General features: G+C 40.9%; 1 protein-coding gene across 5 annotated transcripts in view; it reads left to right on the top strand.

Moving 5' to 3' along the window:
• The window catches only part of ttyh2 (tweety family member 2), an 88337-nt gene that overhangs the window by 35426 nt on the left and 29970 nt on the right, over window positions 1-22941 (top strand). For 3 of the 5 annotated variants that reach the window (XM_062970842.1, XM_062970841.1, XM_062970840.1), the window contains exons 3-7: window positions 4771-4882; window positions 8167-8387; window positions 13765-13860; window positions 14771-14843; window positions 16528-16597. In XM_062970842.1, coding sequence (XP_062826912.1) covers window positions 4771-4882; window positions 8167-8387; window positions 13765-13860; window positions 14771-14843; window positions 16528-16597 — 572 coding nt within the window. Of the gene's footprint in view, window positions 1-4770; window positions 4883-8166; window positions 8388-8448; window positions 12650-13764; window positions 13861-14770; window positions 14844-16527; window positions 16598-22941 lie in introns of those variants that run through there. The other 2 variants (XM_062970843.1, XM_008104116.3) reach the window with 2 other exon arrangements.

Here is a 22941-nt window from a genome sequence, read left to right as displayed (position 1 = left end):
CCTCTCCATGGAAGAATACTTAGCTTATTCTCATCTTATTCACATAAAAATCCATACTTTTGTCCCCAAAACCTGCCTAGACAGTGTCCCCTCACTTTTCGCGGGGTTAGGTTCCGCGAAAAGTGGAAAACCGTGATATAGCGGCACTATATTTATTTCAATAAATATAGCCTCCCTTCCTCCGTCTTTTCCTCTTTAAACACACTGTTCTGTCTTCCTTGTTGTTCCTGGGGCAATGAGGTGCAGGCAGGGCCTAATGGCTCTGCCTGCAGGCCGCTGAGGAGGAAGCGCGTGCCGGGTCACGTGACTCAAATTGGGTCCTTTTGTGCCTACAAAGGGAGGGTAGGCCAGATGGAAAAATCCACGATACAGCGAATCTGCGGAACCCGAACCACAAATTAGCGAGGGAACACTGTACCTGAGATACATGAATATATAGTATTTGGAATACTTTACTAAGGGGTTATAGCTCCTTTTCTTCCCAGATGTATATCACTAAGAGATTTTTCCAGTGAAGAATTTATTTATTTATTTATTTATTTATTTACAGCATTTATATTCCGCCCTTCTCACCCCAAAGGGGACTCAGGGCGGATCACATTACACATATAGGCAAACATTCAATGCCTTTTAACATAGAACAAAGACAAACAAACATAGGCTCCGAGCCGGGCCTCGAACTCATGACCTCCTGGTCAGAGTGATTCATTGCAGTGATTGATTGCAGCTGCTCTCCAGCCTGCACCACAGCCCAAGCCCAATGCCAAGGATCTCATAATATGGAGGCATGTCAGGTGAAATTATATCTAATTGCTGTCACCATACAATGGGCAGATGCAGGCTTATGTTATAACCCAATGTGTGCTGGTATTTGGGACAGGGATTTCTATCTGTAAGGAATATGAATACAAAGCCAAAGGGCTTTCAGAACTTTGAATGAAGCAATTCATTTTGAATTACTGGAAAGTTATCCTTCATTCATACACAACTCTAGGAGACCTTGTTATTCTTGACAAGAGGTGGAAGGGAATTATAGATAAAGCTGGTCAAAAAGCCTGGAATTTATTCATTCATTCTCTTTCTTTCTCTGACATACATTCCCTTCCTTCTTTCTCTGTGCTTGCTTTCTCTTGGGGCTTAACCAAGGAACAGCTGCAATCCAGAATAGTATTTTTTCTCTTTGCAGATTCTCATAATCTGCTTAGTTCTTTTCTGGCTTTTTTTTGTCTTTTGGCCTAAATCTCTCATCAATGGGGAGAAAAATGGCTGACAGGTCAGTGCATTGCCAGCTTGTAGCATCCTTTTTAAGCCCTAGAACTGGTAGGACTCAAACGCTAGATGTCCTTTATTGTATCTACTGTCAATGAAGTGCAAGGGCCAGGTGAAGAAATGCTATTTTATTGTACAAACATGAAATGATTAATGGATTAACTCATTGCAGAGGCTTATAAACAGAGCTGAGAGCTGGGGGAATAATATAGTTCTGACAATATTCTACGGTTTATGCCCCCCCCCCCCACTATGAAAAGTATAACTCTGCTAAAGAGTTAACACGGGTAACTTCTCACATTAGTGCCTTCTGCTGTAATGTGGGTGATGCCAAGGTAGGGCTGTTTGTAGAATTCAGATGTTGGTGGTGGTTTTATCAGGTAACTTTGAACAATGTTAGGTACTTTCGGGTAACTCCGCCAGTGTTAGTTCACATTACAGCACAACTAGTCTTAACTAACTGCTGTGTACTGGGGGGGAAAGGAGGACCTGTAGCTATTACGTTTCGAAAGCAACTTCCCAAACTTTGGACTCAAACATTATATACTTCTGTCAGCAGATCAATGTAACAAGACACCTGCAATACATAAGCAATATCTCTCTGGCCTTCGTCCATTTTACAGTATGACTGTTGTGCAGTGTTTGCAGTTTTGTACTGGCACACTTCATATCTTCAGTTCTTCCTATTTAGAATAACTTTCATGAAGGAAAAATATGTGAGACCAACATGTGCTTTGTTCCACATAACAGTAAGGAGCCCCGGTGGTGAAGTGTGTTAAAGCACTGAGCTTCTGAACTTGCAGACAGAAAGGTCCCAGGTTCAAATCCCAGGAGCAGAGTGAGCACCCGCTGTTAGCTCCAGCTTCTGCCAACCTAGCAGTTCGAAAACATGCCAATGTGAGTAGATCAATAGGTCTCTGGCGGGAAGGTAACGGCGCTCCATGCAGTCATGCCGGCCACATGACCTTGGAGGTGTCTATGGACAACACCGGCTCTTCGGCTTAGAAATAGAGATGAGCACCAACCCCCAGAGTCAGACATGACTGGACTTAACGTCAGGGGAAACCTTTACCTTTACCTATGTTTTGTTAGATCTATTTAGTGGTATTTTCATACGTAGCCATATTTTCTATGAGTCTGTGTGAAATGCACCACATTTACATACCTATCCATATCATGATCCAGTGTAGTGTAGCCATCTGAATATTGGACTACAACAACTCTGAAGGCCAGGCTTTGAATCCCCACTTGGCAGTGGAAACACACAGGGTGACTTTGAACAAGTCACATTCTCTCAGCTTCAGGAAAAGGCAATGGGAAGCTACTCTTAGCAAATCTTGCCCCCAAAAAAATCAATGATAGGTTTGCCTTAGGCTCACCGTAAGTCGAAAACATTCTGAAGATACACAACAACAAAAAGCATATTGAGACAATGTAACTACAGGAGAGTCTCACTTATCCAACACTCGCTATCCAATGTTCTGGGTTATCCAACGCATTTTTGTAGTCAATGTTTTCAATATATCATGATATTTTGATGCTAAATTCGTAAATACAGTAATTACTACATAGCATTACTGTGTATTGAACTACTTTTTCTGTCAAATTTGTTGTATAACATGATGTTTTGGTGCTTAATTTGTAAAATCATAACCTAATTTAATGTTTAATAGGCTTTTCCTTAATCTCTCCTTATTATCCAACGTTCTGCCAGCCCATTTACGTTGGATAAGCAAGACTCTACTGTAATTAGAAAAGATAATAATGATTGGCAAAATGAAAGGCGCTATGAGAAGAGGAAGATCACTCTGCAGGTGGATTGATTCAATCAAGGAATTTGCAGGACTTGAACAGGGCAGATGACCTGGGATCTTGGAGGTTTCCCACTCATCATGTTGCCATAAGTCAGAATTGGATTGATGATAAATAACAACAAATGTCTACTATGTACAGTACCTGATCTGTCAACACTTCCCTCCCCTTATTTGTCATTTCTTCTGTGTCAAAGTCAACATTATAGGTGGTTGATGTATAGCAGTATACGTGATGGCATAATATAAACAGCAGCAGTTTCTGGTCTCCATCAAGAGCTAAAGTATACCTTCTAAAGGCTGGAGTCTTTAAACACAGTTACCTAGGAAGATGGCAGATTGGAATCCAAATTTATGAATTAATATGTTGATTTCTTCCATTATACTATAAAAGTATACTCTTAAGGTGGTTCTCTAATAAGTCATGTCCTTAGGTATTTGATGGGTTTATCAGAAGTCCCTGCAAGTGGCTGAGAAATATGAGTTTGTGTCAAAAGACAAAGGCTTAAATCCAATTGTTAATCCAACTAGAATCAGTGGAAATTATCTGAGCCAATATTTATGTAATCCTCAACATTTCAGTGAAGTCAGCTTTCATTGGGACTAACAGTTAGATCTAAGCTAAAACAGTTAGATCTAAGCAGGGGGCGTGTCTATTTATAATTTCATATTCCTGAAATTCATTTGTGGACTCTTATGAGGTATGTGTTGTTGAAGGCTTTCATGGCTGGAATCATTGGGTTGCTGTGAGTTTTCCAGGATGTATGGCCGTGTTCCAGAAGCATCCTCTCCTGATGTTTCGCCCACATCTGTGGTAGGCATACTCAGAGGTTGTGGGGTCTGTTAGAAACTAGGCAAATGAGGTTTATTTATCTGTGAAATGCTCAGGGTGGGAGAAAGAACTCTTCTCTGCCTGAGGCAAGTGTGAATGTTGCAATTGGTACCTTATGAGGTACTTCTCCATATGGAAGTTGACATTTCTAGTAAAAGGGAAAATGTTTTTAAACCTTGCCTTGTTTAACCATTCTGTATGCATGCACCACAAATATCTCTTAAAAGCAACACTTTGTTACTTCTCTCTCTCCCCCCTCCCCCTCCCCTTTGATAAAATGAGCCTTGGCTATTTCCATATTGCAATCAATGCATTTTGGTTACCCAACATATAACTTTAGTTACATAAAGTAATTCCTAGGAAATGCTCTCAAAGGAGCTCTCAAATGATCCATCCTTGGATTCAAGAAATGACTTGAGGTCATGTATAGAGTAGATTCCCAGGTTAGCAATCCACACCAGTAGCTACAGTACTAGCCATGTTTCACAATAAGAGTGTGCAAGTTAAGGCTCAAGATTTTAAGATGTTGCACTGGGATGGAAGAGGAGTTGAGATGAAGGGGAGGATTTACTACTGAAAGGCAATATTACCCCTTTGCCCCTTAAAGGCCTCCAATACAGAAGAGAGACTGGTTTCCCCTCCCTTCCCAGAGGCTGCTTTTCACAAATCCCATCCATTTCACAGTTTCAAGAATGCATTGAGAGAGTTTTCAGTTTTCATTTCAACAGCTTGAATATTCTGCTGAGTGTCAGTGGGGACCTTGAATGGCAAGACGTCTTGCTGCAAATAAAACTGATCCAGTTGTATCCTTTGCTAACCCGTGCTTTTTTCCTGCTTTCTTTCTGCTTGTCCCCCCAGCGCTGCTGTTGGCATTGGTTTCTATGGCAACAGCGAAACCAACGATGGGGTTTATCAGCTGATCTACGCCCTTGATAATGCTAATCACACGCTCTCCGGGATTGATTCACTGGTAAGACTGGTTGAATTGCTCTTCTTTTTGGTCGTCTTCTAATACAGATATTCTGGCTCTGGCAGAATCCTCAAAATTGGAATGTCAGCATTTTTTGGGGGGAGGCACCAATTGAAATGTCTCTTCCTAGATAAGAGTGAAAGGACCAACACCAACAAGACAATTTGTTTTTTTTTGCCAAAGCCATTTCTATCTCTATTACTTCTGGATAGAAAATGCGCATTGGTCCTGCTGTGATTGGTTCTCTTCTGGGAACTTGTACATTTACACAAAAGGCAGCAACAAGAAGAAATGGGAGGCCAGCTTTCTTAGTGCATCCCTCTTAGATAATGTTAGGTACAAAATTGCTCTTCTTGATCCCTGGTCACAGTTGATGCACCTTGTATCGCTGTGGTCTGGGAGCGAAGAGTAGGTCTTAAGGTAGAATCATAGAATCATAGAATCATAGAATAGTAGAGTTGGAAGAAACCTCATGTGCCATCCAGTCCAACCCCCTGCCAAGAAGCAGGAAATCACATTCAAAGCACCCCCAACAGATGGCCATCCAGCCTCTGTTTAAAAGCCTCCAAAGAAGGAGCCTCCATCACAGTCCGGGGGAGAGAGTTTCACTGCCGAACAGCTCTCACAGTCAGGAAGTTCTTCCTGATGTTCAGGTGGAATCTCCTTTCCTGTAGTTTGAAGCCATTGTTCCGCATCCTAGTCTCCAGGGCAGCAGAAAACAAGCTTGCTCCCTCCTCCCTATGACTTCCCCTCACATATTTGTACATGGCTATCATGTCTCCTCTTAGCCTTCTCTTCTGCAGGCTAAACATGCTCAGTTCTTTAAGCCTCTCCTCATAGGGCTTGTTCTCCAGACCTTTGATCATTTTAGTTGCCCTCCTCTGGATGCTTTCCAGCTTGTCAACATCTCCCTTCAATTGCGGTGCCCAGAATTGGACACAGTATTCCAGGTGTGGTCTGACCAAGGCAGAATAGAGGGGGAGCAGGACTTCCCTGGATCTAGACGCTATACCTGTGAGGTGAGGGCAAACTCTTCACTAAGGCAGGAGGGTGATGTTCTTCTGGAAAAAGGGATGATTTCTCTGTCTAGTAGACCTAACCCCCGTTGCCTGTGCCTGATCCTCTGCCCCAGCTGCCCCTGCAGTCAAATTACATTCACTCAGAAAAAAAGAAGCAAAACCGCTGCTCCATAGCCATAGCTGCATTGTGCCGTAGCCACCCTTGTCCAAGCAAGCGTAGTAAGTGTGTGGTGCCCTTCATGCTGTCGGACTGCAACTTTCATTAGCCCCAAATAGCATAGCAAATTATGAATGAAGATGGAAGCTGCCACCAGCAACATCTGGAGTACCACATATTTCCTATCACTGCTCTAGGGCACTTCCCCCCCTCTGCTCAACTTTCCAATTTCATTACACTGTATTGTATCCTTTGGTGTATGTATTAATGCAAGGAATTGGGTTCAAATTTATCCACTTATTTCAGGGTGTATCATTACCTCTTCCCTTAAGCTTCCGTAATCTGCCTCTCAGACTGGCTGGGTCTTGGAGAGGCAGCTGCTTTCTTTTGCAAGCTACCAGGATTGTGTCCTGTTTGCTGGTCAGAAACCATGTTAGCAACTCTCTCTCTCCCCCCCCCCCCCTTGCACAGGGCATGTTGGCTGCAAAAATGGAAAAATTAGATGTGGGGAGGGGGAAACTAAGTTTAAGACTGGAAATTCTTGCTCTGGCTAGTGTGAGAACACAGAGCTTTGTAGCACTGGAAAATGCCTTGATTCTATTTGTTCTCACAGCTCAGCAGCTGTGTCATTTTGCTTTGCTATTGAAAGGAGTTTGAAGTCATAGAGAAAAGTTATGGGCTGGCCAAACCCATGGGAACCTGGTGTTTGGCGAAGGCAGATCTTGTGATAGCTAAGGGACAATTGTTGGACCCCAGAACCATCAGGAAGTGACAGTACCCAGGGTCAAAAGTACCAGGCCTGTGCGTTGAGGTTTATGGCCACAACCAAGACCCTTTCCAGTGTTGGTACAAGTTCCCCATCTCTTCTCATCTGAGCTTGACTCTGGCCTGCATCTGCTAATTTAGACATCCTTTTCAAAGAGATTGCTGAATACCAAAGGGTTTGCAAGTCCCTTGGGCATCTTCCATTTCCCCCTGCTTCTGAGAGCACAAGTTAACAACTAGCCAGATGGTACAATGCCCAGGAGGTACCAATAGCACATCACCTGGAACTTCCTTGATTCTATACTTCTTGTTGCTTACTAAGAAACTTTATGGGAGAAGCTACACCTGACAAGCCACAGTAGCATTTGAGTTCTAGAATCGAAGTGTCAAAAGGCACAAGAAGTGCTTAACCAAAGTCATTTTTCCTTCCTTAGGCAGAGGGCAAGGGAAAACAAGAGATAATATAGTTAATAATGACTAAAGGGCAAAGGAAACCCCAGCATGTAAACTGCACTCTGGCTGCAGGACTGCTTTTACATAATGCAATGAAATACCCTGTCAATATCCATCCAGAAGGAAAGGTTATTCAAAGCATTATTTAAGCATCCTCTTTATTCATCTAATAAAGGTGGAGGTGGTGCTATTCAAATTATGCAACCATAGACTTCCTGTTCTGGCAGTGCATAAACTTTCACAGGCTGGAGCCTACTTCATTTGATATCTGAAATAGTACTACTGATTTATAGTAGTAAATCTGCCTACCCCCTGGAAAGTGTTCTAAGGATGTATTTGTGATAATTAACTCCAGCAACTCCCTATCATTTTCAGCCCCCAGTGGCACAATGGGTTAAACCGTTGTGCCGGCAGGACTGCTGACCAGCAGGTCACCAGTTTGAATTCAAGGAGAGCGGGTGAGCTCCCTCTGTCAACTCCAGCACCCCATGCAGGGACATGAGAGAATCCTCCCAAAAGAATGGTAAAACATCAAAACATTCAGGCGTCCCCTGGGCAACGTCCTTGCAGATGGCCAATTCTCTCACACCAGAAGCGACTTGCAGTTTCCCAAGTTGTCCCTGACACACAAAAAAACTATAAAAGTGAGGTGGCTTTAACTATTCTGACTTGACTACTTCTGGAATGCAATATTAAGTGTATTAGAAAATATTTAGTAAAAATCCTGGACCCTTGCACATTTGATAGTAAGTGAAAAAAATCTTTTGCCCTCTCAAAACTGAACGAGATGTCAAGCTGATTTTGGCCTTGCCCTTTACTCATGTAAAATATAAAGGATTCACAAATACAAGCTGCTGGTTCTCATAGATGTCTTTACTGTCTTTTGCCAGGTCTCCGACACCACTACAAAAATGAAAATAGCTTTGGAGCAGCACCTGGCCCGGCTGAATGAGATCTTTGCCACCCGAGGAGACTATGTGCAGACGCTCAAGTTCCTGCAACAGATGGCAGACAATATTGTGCTGCAGCTCTCAGGGCTCCCTGTCTGGGGTGACATGACAGTAGACCTGTCTCAGGTTGCCAGTGAGGTCAGCTATGTGGAGTATTATAGGTGAGAGCAGATGTCACAAAGGAGAGATTTGTGGCCTCTGAATGGAATGCAGATCCCTGTGTTCCATCTGGAAATTATGCTGGGAATTCTAGCATATCATGAATGAGTAAGCATGCCAGTGCACGTTGTTCTGTTGCTTACACCTTCTCTCTCTCTAAATCAGGAGAGAGTGATTAAAAACACAGTAATGAAAAGAAGACTCAGGGGTAATGGAGTACAGTCCCCATTGTTTTGCTTAGTATTTCTTGCAATAAGCAACAGAGTTGTGCTTAAAAGACAGCCCAGCTCTAGATATGTATCTCTGTCTGTGTGAACCCTCTGGGTGCTCATCTAGGTGTGAAGGGACAGCTGATGGTGAGTGGACAAAAGATGACTCAGTTTCAATGAGGAGCACTGCCCTTCCTAATCACCTGCTCTTAGTCCAACTCAGTGCATCTTCCTGCAAAGCTGCTCCTAGTGGGTTTGTGTGTGTACTCTCAGTGTTCAGATACAGGCTTTAGAAGGAAAATATTGCTTTAGTCCGTCTGTCAGCATCTCTCCTTCCATCACAAGCCCAACTGACATTTCTGTTCATGAGAATGAGCAGGCATTTGGAATAGCAGATGGCATTTTCTGTCCGTATTGGGCAATCTTGCCCATCTAAATAGAGGACCTTGTAGTACTTGGTGTTAGTGAAAGGAACCCTCTGCTGCATTTAGACAGAAGAGTATGTGGTCCAAGTCAGTATTATCCCCAAAGTCAAAACCAAAGAGACATCTAATAGGAAGAAGAGGGAGATGCAGCTTGCAAGTTTCGTATCCCTTCTGAATGAGCATCTCTTACTTGGAATTTCAAAATTCCAAATATTGCAAAATCTAAAATTGTCTACATGGGTGGCTAAGATAGCAACATTTCTGCTTTCTGATGGTTCACTGTGCTATGCTTATAAGGCATGTATAAAACTTAAATGAATTTTGGGTTTAGACTAAGGTCCCATCTCCAAAATACATCATTATGTCTATAAATATATTCAAATTCCAAAACAAGGAACACTTTTAGTCCCAAACATTTCAGATCAGCGATCCTCAATCTGTACTTTGTGGCAGTTGACTTACTTTTGTGGCTACTTTATGGATTTGTTACACAGGCTGGCAAAATTGTATACCAGCAGTTAAGAGATCACTAGTTCAAAGATCATTGATTAAGTGATTGATTGGAAGTTTATGGGAAGCTTTGATACAGACAGTCCTTCTCAACCCCACTGGCCTAGCTGGCTTACAGAATGTAATGAATGAGACATGGTTAGTCATTTGACTTAGCCAAATGTACTAAAAGAGGCACAGCTTAATATAAAGGTTAAAGATCGCTTTTTAGAGCTGGAAAGAGTTTCCTGTATTTATAAAAGAGTGAATAGGTGGGTGGTGAGAACCTATGCTTTGGGTTATTAGGTTTTTCAGAACAGCTGTCTGTTTATTCCTGGAACTACATGTGCTTTTCCGGCACATCTTTTGAGTGCAGAAGGTTTCTAAGCACAGGGGAAAGTTTAGCCTCTATAGGCATCTCCTGTCCAATTGTGCCCAGAAATTAGCATAAACTACCTGGGTTTTTGCAGTCAGAATGATTTCTTGTCCATTCGTGTCAACTAGCCATCCATAAGGTGCCTGTCTTAGAAAAACTTTGTCAACTGCAAGTTGCTAAGTTCATAAAATAAAGAACACAAAATACTATTGAATTCTTGTTGCTAACTGTGTTGTTTTAAAGCACAAGTAAGAATTCCAGACAGGTGTTTTTAATAATTATTTATACACCAGTAATTCCGTATTGGCCATTCCTTTTCAAATCAGTGCTTTAATTGTATGTTTTCTGATTTCGCATGTACGCATGTGAATTAGGAAACTTGTTCCATTGCACTCTTCACATGCTTCCCTGGCAAATGTCCTTTGAAGAGTGTAAGCATGAAAGATGATGTTTATAGCATTTGCCCCTACCTTTCACATAAAAGCCGGTGAATGCAAGTAGAAATCAGGCAGCATAAATTACAAGTGAAATGTGGCTGCAGAATCATCACCTAGCATGACATTCTGCAATACTTGCTGAATTAAACACTATTTGTATCTTAATATTTGCACTAAAATGTGCAATGCAAGGCCAGAAAGTTATTTTTGTTCTTTACAATATGTTCTGTCTACTTGATCTGGCTGTTGCCAGAGAAATTGTGGACAAAGCCTGAACAATTACATTTTAGAATTTTCAAATAAAAGACCATGTTAATCACAAAAGACCTTGCAGTCGCAAAAATATTACTAGGTATCTTTCCCTTCTTTTCCCCTTTTATTTTGGAGAAAAAGGAATTCTCAGACCACTACCCTTTGTCAGCATGACCAATGGCAATGCTGGTTTGAATGTTTCTTGGAGTAGTCAACCAAAAAAAGTGGGGGGTTTTTCCCTTCCATGTCCTGGTTTTAGGACATAGAAAGCAATCTTATTCCAGTTGGGAGTCTTTGTCCATCTAGCCCAGCATTGTCTGCTCTGATTCTCAAGCAGTAACTCTTGCCCTCTCAGTGAGAGCCAAAAATAAGTTTAGAATAGGCCTAACTAGTAGTCCTAAGTAAGCCGGCGCTCCATACAGCCATGCCTGCCACATGACCTTGGAGGTGTCTATGGACAATGCCGGCTCTTCGACTTAGAAGTTGAGATGAGCAGCAACCCCCAGAGTTTGACACGACTAGACTTAATGTCAGGGGAAAACCTTTACCTAGTCCTACTTGTTGTTTCATTTACAGATTTACCCCACATCCCCAGCTTGCACCCAGCTCCTGGCCACAAGAAAGAATATTAATTGGGTCCTCTCTGACTCCAGGTGGTGACAGAAACAGAAGAAGAATCCAGTGATCTCTCTCCTCCCTTCTGAAATCCATTGAATGCAACAGACCCTGCAGCATCTGCAGGGTGGGAGGAGGGATCAAGAGCCCCCCTTTTGCCAGTGGCTGCAGGGAGGGGAGAGCTGCTCACATGTCCTAGAAGAGGAGGGGCCGCCCGGGACAGCAGCTCTCATGCACAAGCCTGCACACAGAGCTCAGTGCACACTACAACCTATGCCCCTTTGAAATAGCACCACACAAAAGGATGCCAGTTAACCAGCTGAATCTAAGTAGTCACTCTTCCTAAAGCCATGTGTGAATTCTATTTGTGGTGATTGGGTCTTATTCCCTGTCAAGGAACAGAGTTCTGCAACCTGCATAACTTGTTCCAAGTGTGTATGATCCTCTCTGGTAATAGAGGTGGAATTCTGTAAGGCAAGAAATGAAAGCCATGCTTCTTGAGTCCAACCTTTCCTCCCTAGTCAGAGACTTTACTCCCTGGCATGCTGCCAAACAGGTTTGCACACACACTAGAAAAATGATATGTTTCTCAAAATTCCTTTGTTGTGCAAAACTGAGTGAGGTAAGAAAATAAGATATAGCTAGAATATTATAGAAACATGAAATTACTTCACTTGATCGTTGCTATTTTCACATTCTTCTTGCGCCCTCCTCTTTTCTCTAGCCTTCTGGATATTTTATCCTATAACTTCCATAACACTAGATCACATGTTTGCTGGGACTGATGTGAGTAGTAGTACAAAATGTCTGTAGGGCACCAGAAATGCAAAGTCTAGACACTGCCTGAGAGATAACCTGAACTATGTCCTTGCTCTAGGCTGGTAGAGTTGTTCTTCCAAGGCTATAAAATGATTCACTTAACCCTAGAGTTCCACTATAACTGCAGTAGAGAAAGTTGGCCCAAATTGCTCTATTGTAGACTTCAGGCACCTGGGATGCTCCCTCCTCCCCCCCCCCAAAAAAAAGTTCTGGTGATTTTTTTGGTGGAAAAAAGGCACACACACCCTTTCTACACCCCCTCCAACACATGAAAAAACTGTCCTATCTGAAAGCAGAAATGTAAAATAGTAGTCATTCCATTTTCAGCCAATACTTGTTTGAATGCGAGGTGATATGGCTAAACATAGAAGCCAGTATGGTGTAGTGATTTAAGCATTGGACTACAACTCTGGAGACCAGAGTTTTAATCCCTACTTTGGTATGGATATCTCCTAGGAACCTTTGAGCAAGTCACATTTTCTCAGCCACAGAGAAAGGCGAGTTCAATCCTCTTCTGAACAAATCTTGCCATAACAACTTGAAGGTATACAGCAACAATGGCTCAGTATAGGGGCAAATATTGAAGACATTATTTTGCGTTGATACAGGAGTACGTCACTGAATGACTTCAGAATTTCATTGGTAAGACAAGAGTGGAGAATTCACAATCAGAACTATATAGATTACTTATGAGCATGTGCAGAATTATTTTGTGTACTATTTTATACCTGGCTCTCCTGCCTTTTTACTCACTTCGATGCAAGAACATAATGTGCAGATATAAGTTTATTATATTGTATGTAGGTGCCCCAAGTTCAGTTCCTGCTATCTCTGGTTACTAGTATCCTGTTTTCCCGAAAATAAGACATCTCCTGAAAATAAGACCTAGTAGAGGTTTTGCTGAATTGCTGAATATAAGACCTCCCCTGAAAGTAAGACCTAGCAAAGTTTGTGTTTGGAAGCATGCCTGCCAAACAGAACACCAGAGGATGCAGGATTGGTAAATGTACGTGCCATAGATTGTTGTACATGGAAATAATGGTAATAACAAGAAATTTTTGATAGGATTCACAGTTTGTCTGGTTATGCTGATTTGTGATGACAACTATTGTACAGTATATAATAAATGTTAATTTTTGTTCAACAATAAATATGAATTCTTCATGGAAAAATAAGACACCCCTTGAAAATAAGACCTAGCGCATCTTTGGGAGCAAAAATTAATATAAGACAGTCTTATTTTCAGAGAAACATGGTAACTCCAAATGCTCCCTGATTACCTTCTTCTTGAGATCATCTCCTACAATCAATAAAGAGGCAAAACCCCATATTCGTGGCATCAAGTAGTGTTAACTTGTTAAGACTTGTTGAAGGAAGGCAAAAAATGACACATAACTAGCAAAATTTAGCTTGTTATTTTTAAGCTCTGCTCCCAGGTTAGTGTTCAAAGAATTAGAGCTGAACTGCTCAGATTTAAACAACGCTACATCTTATTCTGCTCTTCAAAGTGCAACTTCAACCTTTTGAATTCTAAATCCCTTGAATAATTTCTTGCTTTTCAGATCATTGATGTGCTTCTTGAATTTCAGTCTGTCTTGTAATGCGATAGTGGTGCTGGCGCTAAAGCTAATTCAGTGGTTTTGAGGGACTGCAGTCTTTAAAGCTTCATATTGATTGCCTTGCTAGGTTATTCCACTGTCTGTGGTCTCCGTTCCTGGAGGCTTTTCTTGAGTTTCATCAGCTTCCTTTCTCTGCAGATGGCTCTCCTACCTCTTGCTGTTCATTCTCAACCTGGTGATCTGCCTTATTGCCTGCCTGGGGCTAGCTAAGCACTCAAAATGCCTGTTTATTATGTAAGTACATATTGCATGAGGGTGAATGGGAGAAGATGGGGTTTTAAAGCACCCTTTGCGCATGCATATTGCCAAGTAAGCCATCACTGTCAGATATCCTTGAGGCTAATAGGTGCTGCCCTACCATACTCCAAACAAGAGGTGACTTATTTCTGTTTGCTACCCTGAAGGAGCAGGTTCATTTTAAGGAATTTTTGTGGTCAGCAGGGTATTGGTAGAACAACTTCATGCACCCTACATTTTCTTTTCTGAGGTGTCTCAATACACACATGCACATGAACTGAGACTCATTTCAGCATTGATGTGGCCAGAGATTGTTTCCCCTGATGAAAAACCCTTAATTAATCAGAGCAAAGCCAAGGGTGAAAAGGACATTAGGAAATTTGCCAGATAGGTATTATGAGCGTTCCCCAGACACTGTTTTATGTGAGGCCTGGGATGGTGGGTTATTTCTCTCCTGCTCTTAGCCTCCTCTGCTTTCCTTTTCCATGATTACAACCAAAACAAGCTAATAAGGCAAAATGAAGACTGGATTAAGAGAGAGGATTGGAGCAGCCACAGTTACCTGTTTCCCTCTCATTTTTTGTCACAAAAATTTGTATGCATGAATATTTTGATATTTCAATTCCCCAAATTGTGAGGAATCTTTGGTGCTTATGAAGTTGTTCCAACACCATATTTTTAGTCCACGGATACTCCAAAACTGAAATGTAAGCAAGTATGGTATGGGTAGTGCACCACTTGTTTTTCCTGATATGCACATGTACCCCGTTAATTGGTCTTGAAAATGGTTTTGAAGTATATTGAAATGCTGTTGTACATCTGTGGTGTTGAGATGCCTTGTCCCCAGTCTTGCTGCCTTCCCATTACATCCCACTTCTGCCTCCTACCATTTGCTTTTTGTCTACAGGATCCTGTGCTGTGGGCTTTTCACACTCATTCTCAGCTGGGCTTCTTTTGCAGTGGATGTATCCGCAGCAGTGGTAAGCACAACACTGGGGCCATAGCTGCTTGCTTTCTGTCGTCCTTTTGGTGAAGCTAAGATTGCATTAATTCCAAAACTATATCTTTCAGAGTAGGCAATGTAGTGTTCACCAGAGTTTTGTATTACAGCTCCCATAATTCCTAAGCATTAGTTATGGCAGTTTGTAATGGAATGGGTCTGCCTTGCCAGGCTGGTGTGTTGAAAGGTTATAGGTCGTGGGAGGAAAGGCCGAACCAAGCAAGAGAAGGAGGGATCAAGCAACTCCTTATATGGCAGTGGAGCCTGATTGGTGGGTGAGTTTGAGAGTGTTGCCTAGTTACAGGAGGTAGAGGGTGCCAGAGTGAGAGTGAGATAGTCAGGGAGAGGAGTGTGAGCCCCTGGTGGAGTAGTGGGTTAAAGCCTTGTGACTTGAAGGTTGGGTTGCTGACCTTAAGGCTGCCAGGTTCGAATCCCATGCCGGGAGAGCGCGGATGAACTCCCTCTATCAGCTACAGCTCCTTGCGGGGACATGAGAGAAGCCTCCCACAAGGATGGTAAAAACATCAAAACATCCGGGCGTCCCCTGGGCAACGTCCTTGCAGACGGCCAATTCTCTCACTCCAGAAGCGACTTGCAATTTCTCAAGTCGCTCCTGACAGGAAAAAAAGAAAAGAAACCATTCTCTTTTTAAAGTAACTGTCTGTTAAACTTCTGAAACCAATACACAACTTTCTTGTTCTTGTTCAAATAAATATCACAAACCTATTTTACTTCACCACAAGTATTTAGTGTGTCTTTCTGTGCATCTACATAAGGAGGAGGCCTGTCTGCATATTAGCCATCACTCTTTAAGTTGGCGTTTCCTTCCATTTTTGAGTGGATCAGTGTACTGACTCCGGTGGTCGGTGGGCCAGAGGGACAGGGAAGAGTGAATGGTGTGGGTGAAGACCCATACATTTAGTTTGGTGGCAGCGAAGATACATCTTGATGTAACTGAACAGTCGGCTGCTGGGGTCCGGTCATTGTACAGTTCTAGACCAAAATATGGTCGCTTCAGCTGCTGTGGCTACTTGATGGTGTCTTGTATACATCTTTTTTGTACCTTTCTGACCAATCCATTATATCTCACTAGCAAAGGGAATCATTCTGCAGTCTCCAAATTGCACTTGCAAGCATCCTACTGATGCTGCAAAGGTAGAGAAAACATTATACTCCCTTGCTATTCCTGCTGTAAGTTATACTTCCAGATACTCCCACCCAAATTTGCTTATTCATTTCATGCTGATGTCCTTTTCCGACATTTACCTAAATATATGATGGCCACCACTAACTTCATTTCCTGCTGTTTACAAACTAGTCTGTTCAATTTTTCACCTTGGCTGGATGTTCCAAAGAGATACAGTTGAACAGAAGGCATTTCCACTTCATTATCCTGATCTAGGATGTTGAAATTACCTTTTGCACATGCTTATAAACAAAAATAGTTAGTTGAGGACAAAAAGTTGAAAAATAATATTTTGCTAGTTTTCACGTATATATTAAGTCCTCTGAACTTGGATAAGTTGTCTGTTGGTACTACATTTGCCATTCTTGTGAGAGATGCAGGGCAGGAGTGGCCAATGTTTAAGCTTAGTCGTATGACCTCTTCAGTCACACTTTTGGTCATTGTCATGACTCCTTTTAAACATTTTCCATTCTCCTAGGGTACCAGTGACTTCTGTGTGGCCCCCGATAAGTTCATTATAAACATGACGAAAAGTGATCTAAGTGCAGGTAAGGACACTGATGTTTGTGTTGTTTAATATGTCATGTAGGCAAGATTTGCTTTCAGGCCTACCCAGTCTATAACATTTAAATCACATTCTATGATTATTGAGTTTTAACTTTTGTCTCGTATATTTTAATATGGGTATATTTTAATATATGCTTTATTAACTATGTTTTAATATGTGATTTTATTGACGTGTTTAACTATGTTTTGCTCCTCCTCAAGCTAAAAGGAGAAACAGAATAATAATAATAATAATAATAATAATAATAATAATAATAATAATAATAATAATAATAATAATATATGTAAAGGAAAGTGAAGAACCTGCTTTGATTGAAGTCAAAAATCAGAAAATCCTCAAAGCACAGCAGACAAAGAATCAGTAGAAGAAGACTGCACTGCAAACTAGAGCTGACAGCTGGCACAACAAAGCATTGCATGGGCAGTTCCTTGACAAAATTGAAGGAAAAGCTGATAAGAAGACCTGGCTATGGCTCACAAATGGGACACTGAAGAAGGAGACAGAAGGCCTGATTCTTGCAGCCCAGGAGCAAGCCATCAGAACAAATGTAATTAAGGCAAGATCAAAAAATCAGCTGATGACCCAAAATGCAGTACAGTCTTCTCCAACCTGATGCCTGTTGTTGTTATTATTATTATTATTATTATTATTATTATTTTGCTATTTTTCTAAAAAGACTCAAAGTAGTTTACAGTAAAACCAAACAATACATAAAATATACAAACATTAAAATGGAATTAAATGTATCTAAAACCACAGCACTCCCTGACTTGATCTTTAAAAAACCTTTCCTTAAAAGCCTGCCTGATTAAAAAGGTTTTCACCTGCCACCCAAAGAATAGCAGAGAGGGGGCCATTCTGCCTTCTCTGGGAAGTAGGAAGTTCCAAAGTTGAGGGGCAGCCACCAAGAAGGTCCTACTCTCTCATTCCCACCAACCAAGTCTGCAATGTTTAGCAATCCAATCTAGATACAGTATTCCCTCACTTATTGCAGGGGTTACGTTCCAGGACCACCCACAATAAGTGAAAATCAGCGAAGTAGGGGCATTATATTTATTTTAATATTTACACATTATATTAGTAGTTAGGTGGTTTTTCTCCCCTCCGCAAGCCTTCTTCCTGCGCTTCTTGGCGGCCTCCTCTCCGGCGCCTGCCAGTTTCCCTTTTACACAGGCGGCTCCCTCTCGTCGGCATCCAGAGTGGTCCGGCTGGACGCCGACGAGAGGAAGGGCGCATGCACAAAAGGGAAACTGGCACCTTTTGCACATGCGTCATGGCTCAGAAAAAAACGCAAAGCAGTGAGGGAGCAAAAAACGAACCACAAAGTAGGGTGGGAACACTGTATTTAGGAATCCCAAGTCCCAGCAACTCCTGCCTAGTAGTCCAAAATATCTGCAGAACACCTGGTGCCTATAAAGCTCTAAACAGTTCCAGCCCAGCTTACCTTTCCGAACATATCTCCCTCTATGAACCATCACGGTGGTTAAGATCTTCTGGGGAGGCCTGCTCTTGGTCTCACCTCCTTCACAAGTGCAGTTGGTGGGGACGAGAGATTGGACCTTCTCAGTGGTGGCCCCTCAGCTGTGGAACTCCCTAATGAAATTAGATCAGTGCCCTCCCTCTTGGCCTTCAGAAAGAAAACAAAGACATGGCTGTGGGACCATGCTTTTGGTCAGTAAAGTAATGAAGTGCAAGAAATAAATAGGGAATATGTGCAATTTATAATTGGAATGGCCCCAATCTATGACTTTGGATCATGTGATTTCAATGTTTATATATTAGGTGTTTTAATTCTGTGTTTTTATGTCTAAATGTTGTTATATCTTATGTTTAATGCTCTTAATTTATTTTAACACATAGTTACATGTTTCTTGTTTAAGTTTTATGTTTTGGTTTTACAGTATGTTAGGAATTGAATTTTGCCAATATTATGTTATAAACCTCTTTGAGTTCCCTCAGGGGTGAGAAAAGCAGTGTATAAATTCAGTAAATACATAAATAAATAAGAAGTAAGCTTCAGTCTTGGGTTGAAGCTGAGTGTGTATAGCATTGTAGTGGGGATTCCAGCTCTGTTGGATTATATTTGAATTTAAGAATTCTCAGCTGAGTTAAGGATGTTTTCTTAGTCTCCCTCCCCAGTTAATCTTTTGCTATCATAGCAAACTCTCTCTCACACCATCACCACTATTGCTGCTGCTTCTTATTTTATTTTTAAATGATTTTTATTCAAATTTTCTTTCGTGGATATACATTAAAAAGGATGGGACAAGTGAATATTAGGATTAAGAAGAAAAAAAGGGGGGGGGGGACACAAGATACATAACTTAGATATTAAAGGGATTAAACAGGATAGTAGGAAATAAAAAGTTCTGTTTGACCTTCCGCTTTCTGTCCTTTGTGGTTTGATTTTCATTTCTTATTATTTTCCCTTTTATAATCTGGTCTAGTTCCAAATGTCCTTTCTCAGGTTCTCCTTTAACTTATTTTTCCTTTGACTTTTTCTAATATTCTTCATATTTTTCCCAGTCTGTTCATTTTATTGCATTTCCTCTACTTACTTTCATTAGATATGTTAATTTATCCATATCGTATATATCTTCCAGTTTCTCCAACCATTGCTGTTTTGTTGGGAGTTCTTTTTGTTTCCAGCGCTTAGCAAAGGTTATTCTTGCGGCTATCACTGCATAGGTGAATATAATGTCCTCATTCTGATTAAGATTTATTGTGTTCTCCGTTAGTCCAAGTAAATAAGATTCTGGCTTCATTGGAAATGATTTTTGTAGTATTTTCTGTGTTTCCTCATGTATTGTTTTCCAAAAAGTTTTTGTTTCTGGGCATGACCACCAAATATGGAAGTAAGACCCTTCTTGTTTTTTGCATTTCCAGCATTTGTTTTGAGTATTTTTATACATGATTCCTAATTTCTTTGGTGTAATGTGCCATCGGTGAAACATTTTGAGCCAATTTTCTTGTAGGTCTGAGGCATATGTATACTTTTGTTTTTAATTCCAAATTGTTTCCCACTCCGACATCATAATTTGGCGTCCAAAGTTTTTTTCCCATTTAGTAGCGCATATTTTTACATATTCTGTCTCAGTTAACCACTCTAATAATTTTTTGTAAATCCTGGTGATTTCTTTTTTATCCTTTTGCATCAGGACTGTCAAGGACAGAACGCCACGAGATTCAAAGTAACAGAGTTTATTAGGTTACAGAACTCAAAACAAGCCCGTAAAACACAAGGGCCAGGCAGTATTTGCCTTTAGGAGCAAAAAGGGGCAAAATAAATGTTCAAAAGATAAACCGGATTAAACCGGAGTTTAATCCGGGTAAAAAACAAACTGCTTGCTTCAGCCTGAATATAAACAAAACGAGAGCCAAGAACAAAAGATACAAAGAATGCAGCTAATTGGCAGCAGATTCCTCTCTGCTGCCAACACAGTGTTTACAGTAACTTGCGTCGCTCCCACACACACACAGCAGACAGGATTTCCAGCACGAACAAATCAGCCAGGGAATGCAACAGTAGAGTAGACCAGTTCCGTTCCGTAGTTCAAAGCCAGAAGCAGACGTTTGTAGTTTTCCCAAGTCCAAGAAGGGGATGAAGCCAAGCCGTGGTCAGTTCAGTCCGGGTATTCAAAGCAGGAGATGGCGTCCGTCAAGAAGACGACGGAAGGTCAAGGTCTCAGCACAGGAAAGCACACAAGTCTTCAGGGAAGCGTCCCACACACACACAGATCCCAAGCGTTTGCCCAGATTACCTTGCCCAACGCAATTTGCAATTGCTCTCAAGCCCCATTTTATGCCAGTTACAAATCTTCATCACTGTCAGCTGTCCTCCTTAACCCGGGCGTTTCCTCATCACTTTCCTCGTCAGAGCTGGAACACCTCTGACTACGCCCAGCAGCATCTCCAGCTGTGGATCCCGTCCCATCCCTCCAGCTAAGCCATGGATCTGATCCTGAAGGTCCCCATTCATCTTCTGCCCCATCATGGCCAGTGGCACCCAATTCCTCCCTTACCCGAGTCCAATCCATCTCATCCTCCTCCGAGCTAACCTGCCCCTCCTCCATTCTCTCCGTAAACCCCTCGAAAGACTCTTCATCAGATGGTGCTGCAAATATGTCTCGCAGTCTTTTTCTCTCTCGCTCCTCGAGAGTATCTGACTCTCGAGGAGTCTTACGCCCACGCCTGTCAGTAACAGAGCCACGAGGCTCAATCATAACAAGGACATCCCAAAAGTTGTCTTTCTCGTTGAATCCTATCTTTTTATCCTTTCCAAATTGTTCTTTTATTTGCGCATATTGAAACCAGGATACCTTATCATATTTTTGTTTTATTTCTTCTTGTGATCTTAATTGGTATTGTCCATCCTTTTTTTAAAAAAATTCTTTATATTTTGGCCAGTTTGTCCATCCTAAAAAAAATTTCTGGTTAGCCTCTAAAGGTGATATCCATAGGGGTATTTTGATATAAATCCTTTCTCTATATCTTTCCCATATTTTTATTAATGAAGACCTAATAAAGTGGTTTCCAAAATTTTTCTCTACTAATCTTTTCCTGTACTAAAGATATCCGTGCCATCCTCTCCTCAAGTCGAAACTTTCCAATGCCAAAATATTGTCTTTTTTCAAAGTTGCCCAATCTTTTATCCACACTAAGGCGCAAGCTTCATAATATAATTTCAAATTTGGGAGACTAAATCCACCTCTTTTCTTTTCATCTGTCATTATCGTATAATTTATTCTTGGCTTTTTCCCCCTCCAAATAAATTTTGCGATTTCTTTATTCCATTCCGTAAACAATTTATTATTCCTTAACACTGGTAAGTTTTGGAATAAGTACAATAATTTCGGTAAGACATTCATTTTGATTGTTGCTATTCGGTCAAGAAGGGAGATTTTCAAGTGTTTCCAATTTTGAAGATCCTTTTTGATTTCATTCCATTTTGATTGATAATTGTTCTTCAATTATTGAGCGTTCTTGGCTGTTAGCCAAATCCCCAGGTATTTTATTTTGGATACTGTGGCGCAGGCTGGAGAGCAGCAGCAATGAATCACTGCAATGAATCACTCTGACCAGGAGGTCATGAGTTCGAGGCCCGCTCGGAGCCTATGTTTGTCTGTCTTCGTTCTATGTTAAAAGGCATTGAATGTTTGCCTATATGTGTAATGTGATCCGCCCTGAGTCCCCTTTGGGGTGAGAAGGGCGGAATATAAATGCTGTAAATAAATAAATAATAAAATGTCTGTCTTATTCTCTATTTCTTCTTGAGTTCTCTTTGATATATTTTTTTGTTAAAATTTTGGTTTTCTTTTTATTTAGATAGAAGTCCACCACTGATCTATTCTTCTATTTTCTCTAACCACTTATGAATTTGGTATTTTGGATTCTCAATAATACAAATAAGATCGTCTGCAAAAACGATCTGTTTTTAATTCTCTGATTTTATTGCTTGGATTTTAATGTATTTATTATTTATTTTGTGAATCGTTGGAATGTTTTTAGTCAAATGTCTTGTGTTGTTGTTTTCGGGCTTGTCCCTGTTGTGAGCCGCCCCGAGTCCCTTCGGGGAGATGGGGCGGGATATAAAAATAAAGTTTATTTTTATTATTAACCCTCATTTTAAATTTGTAATTTGCTACTTTTGTTTCTTTTAGTTGATTATCATTTCTTATGTTCCTTATTAGAATTTCCATTGCAAATATAAAATTAGAGGTGAAAGAGGGCATCCCTGGCGAGTTCCTTTTTTAACCTGTATTTCTTTTGTATATTGTACGTTTACTAAAATTTTTGGTTTTTGCTCAGTATAAATTGCATCGATGGCATTATAGAATTGATGTCCTATATCAATTTCTTTGAATAAAAGCTTAATAAACATCCAGTTCAAGTTGTTGAATGCCTTCTCCGCATCAATCGAGAGTAAGGCCAATTCTTTTTGGTGATACGTTTCATAGTATTCTATAACGTCTTCTATACATCTAACATTTTCTTTCATGTATCTTCCCAGGAGAAATCCTTTTTGTTCTGGCCCTATCCAAGTAATTAGAAATTCTTTAAATCGATTTGCCAATATATTAGTAAAGATTTTGTAATCCAGATTTAATAAGGATATCGGGTGATAATTTTTAACCTCTGATTTATCTGTATCCTCTTTATAAATTGTAATGATGTCCCCTTCTTTCCAGGATTCCGGAATAATTTTCTTTTCCAAAGCTTGATTCATTAATATTTTTAAAAATGGGGTTATCTCATCTTTCATAACTTTATAGAAACTTGCCTTATATCCATCCGGTCCCGGAGCTTTGTTGGGTTTTAAGTTTT

This window comes from Anolis carolinensis, chromosome 2 (genome assembly GCF_035594765.1).
Source record: "Anolis carolinensis isolate JA03-04 chromosome 2, rAnoCar3.1.pri, whole genome shotgun sequence".
Lineage (NCBI taxonomy): Eukaryota > Metazoa > Chordata > Lepidosauria > Squamata > Dactyloidae > Anolis > Anolis carolinensis.
This window is presented reverse-complemented; position numbering and strand designations above follow the sequence as displayed.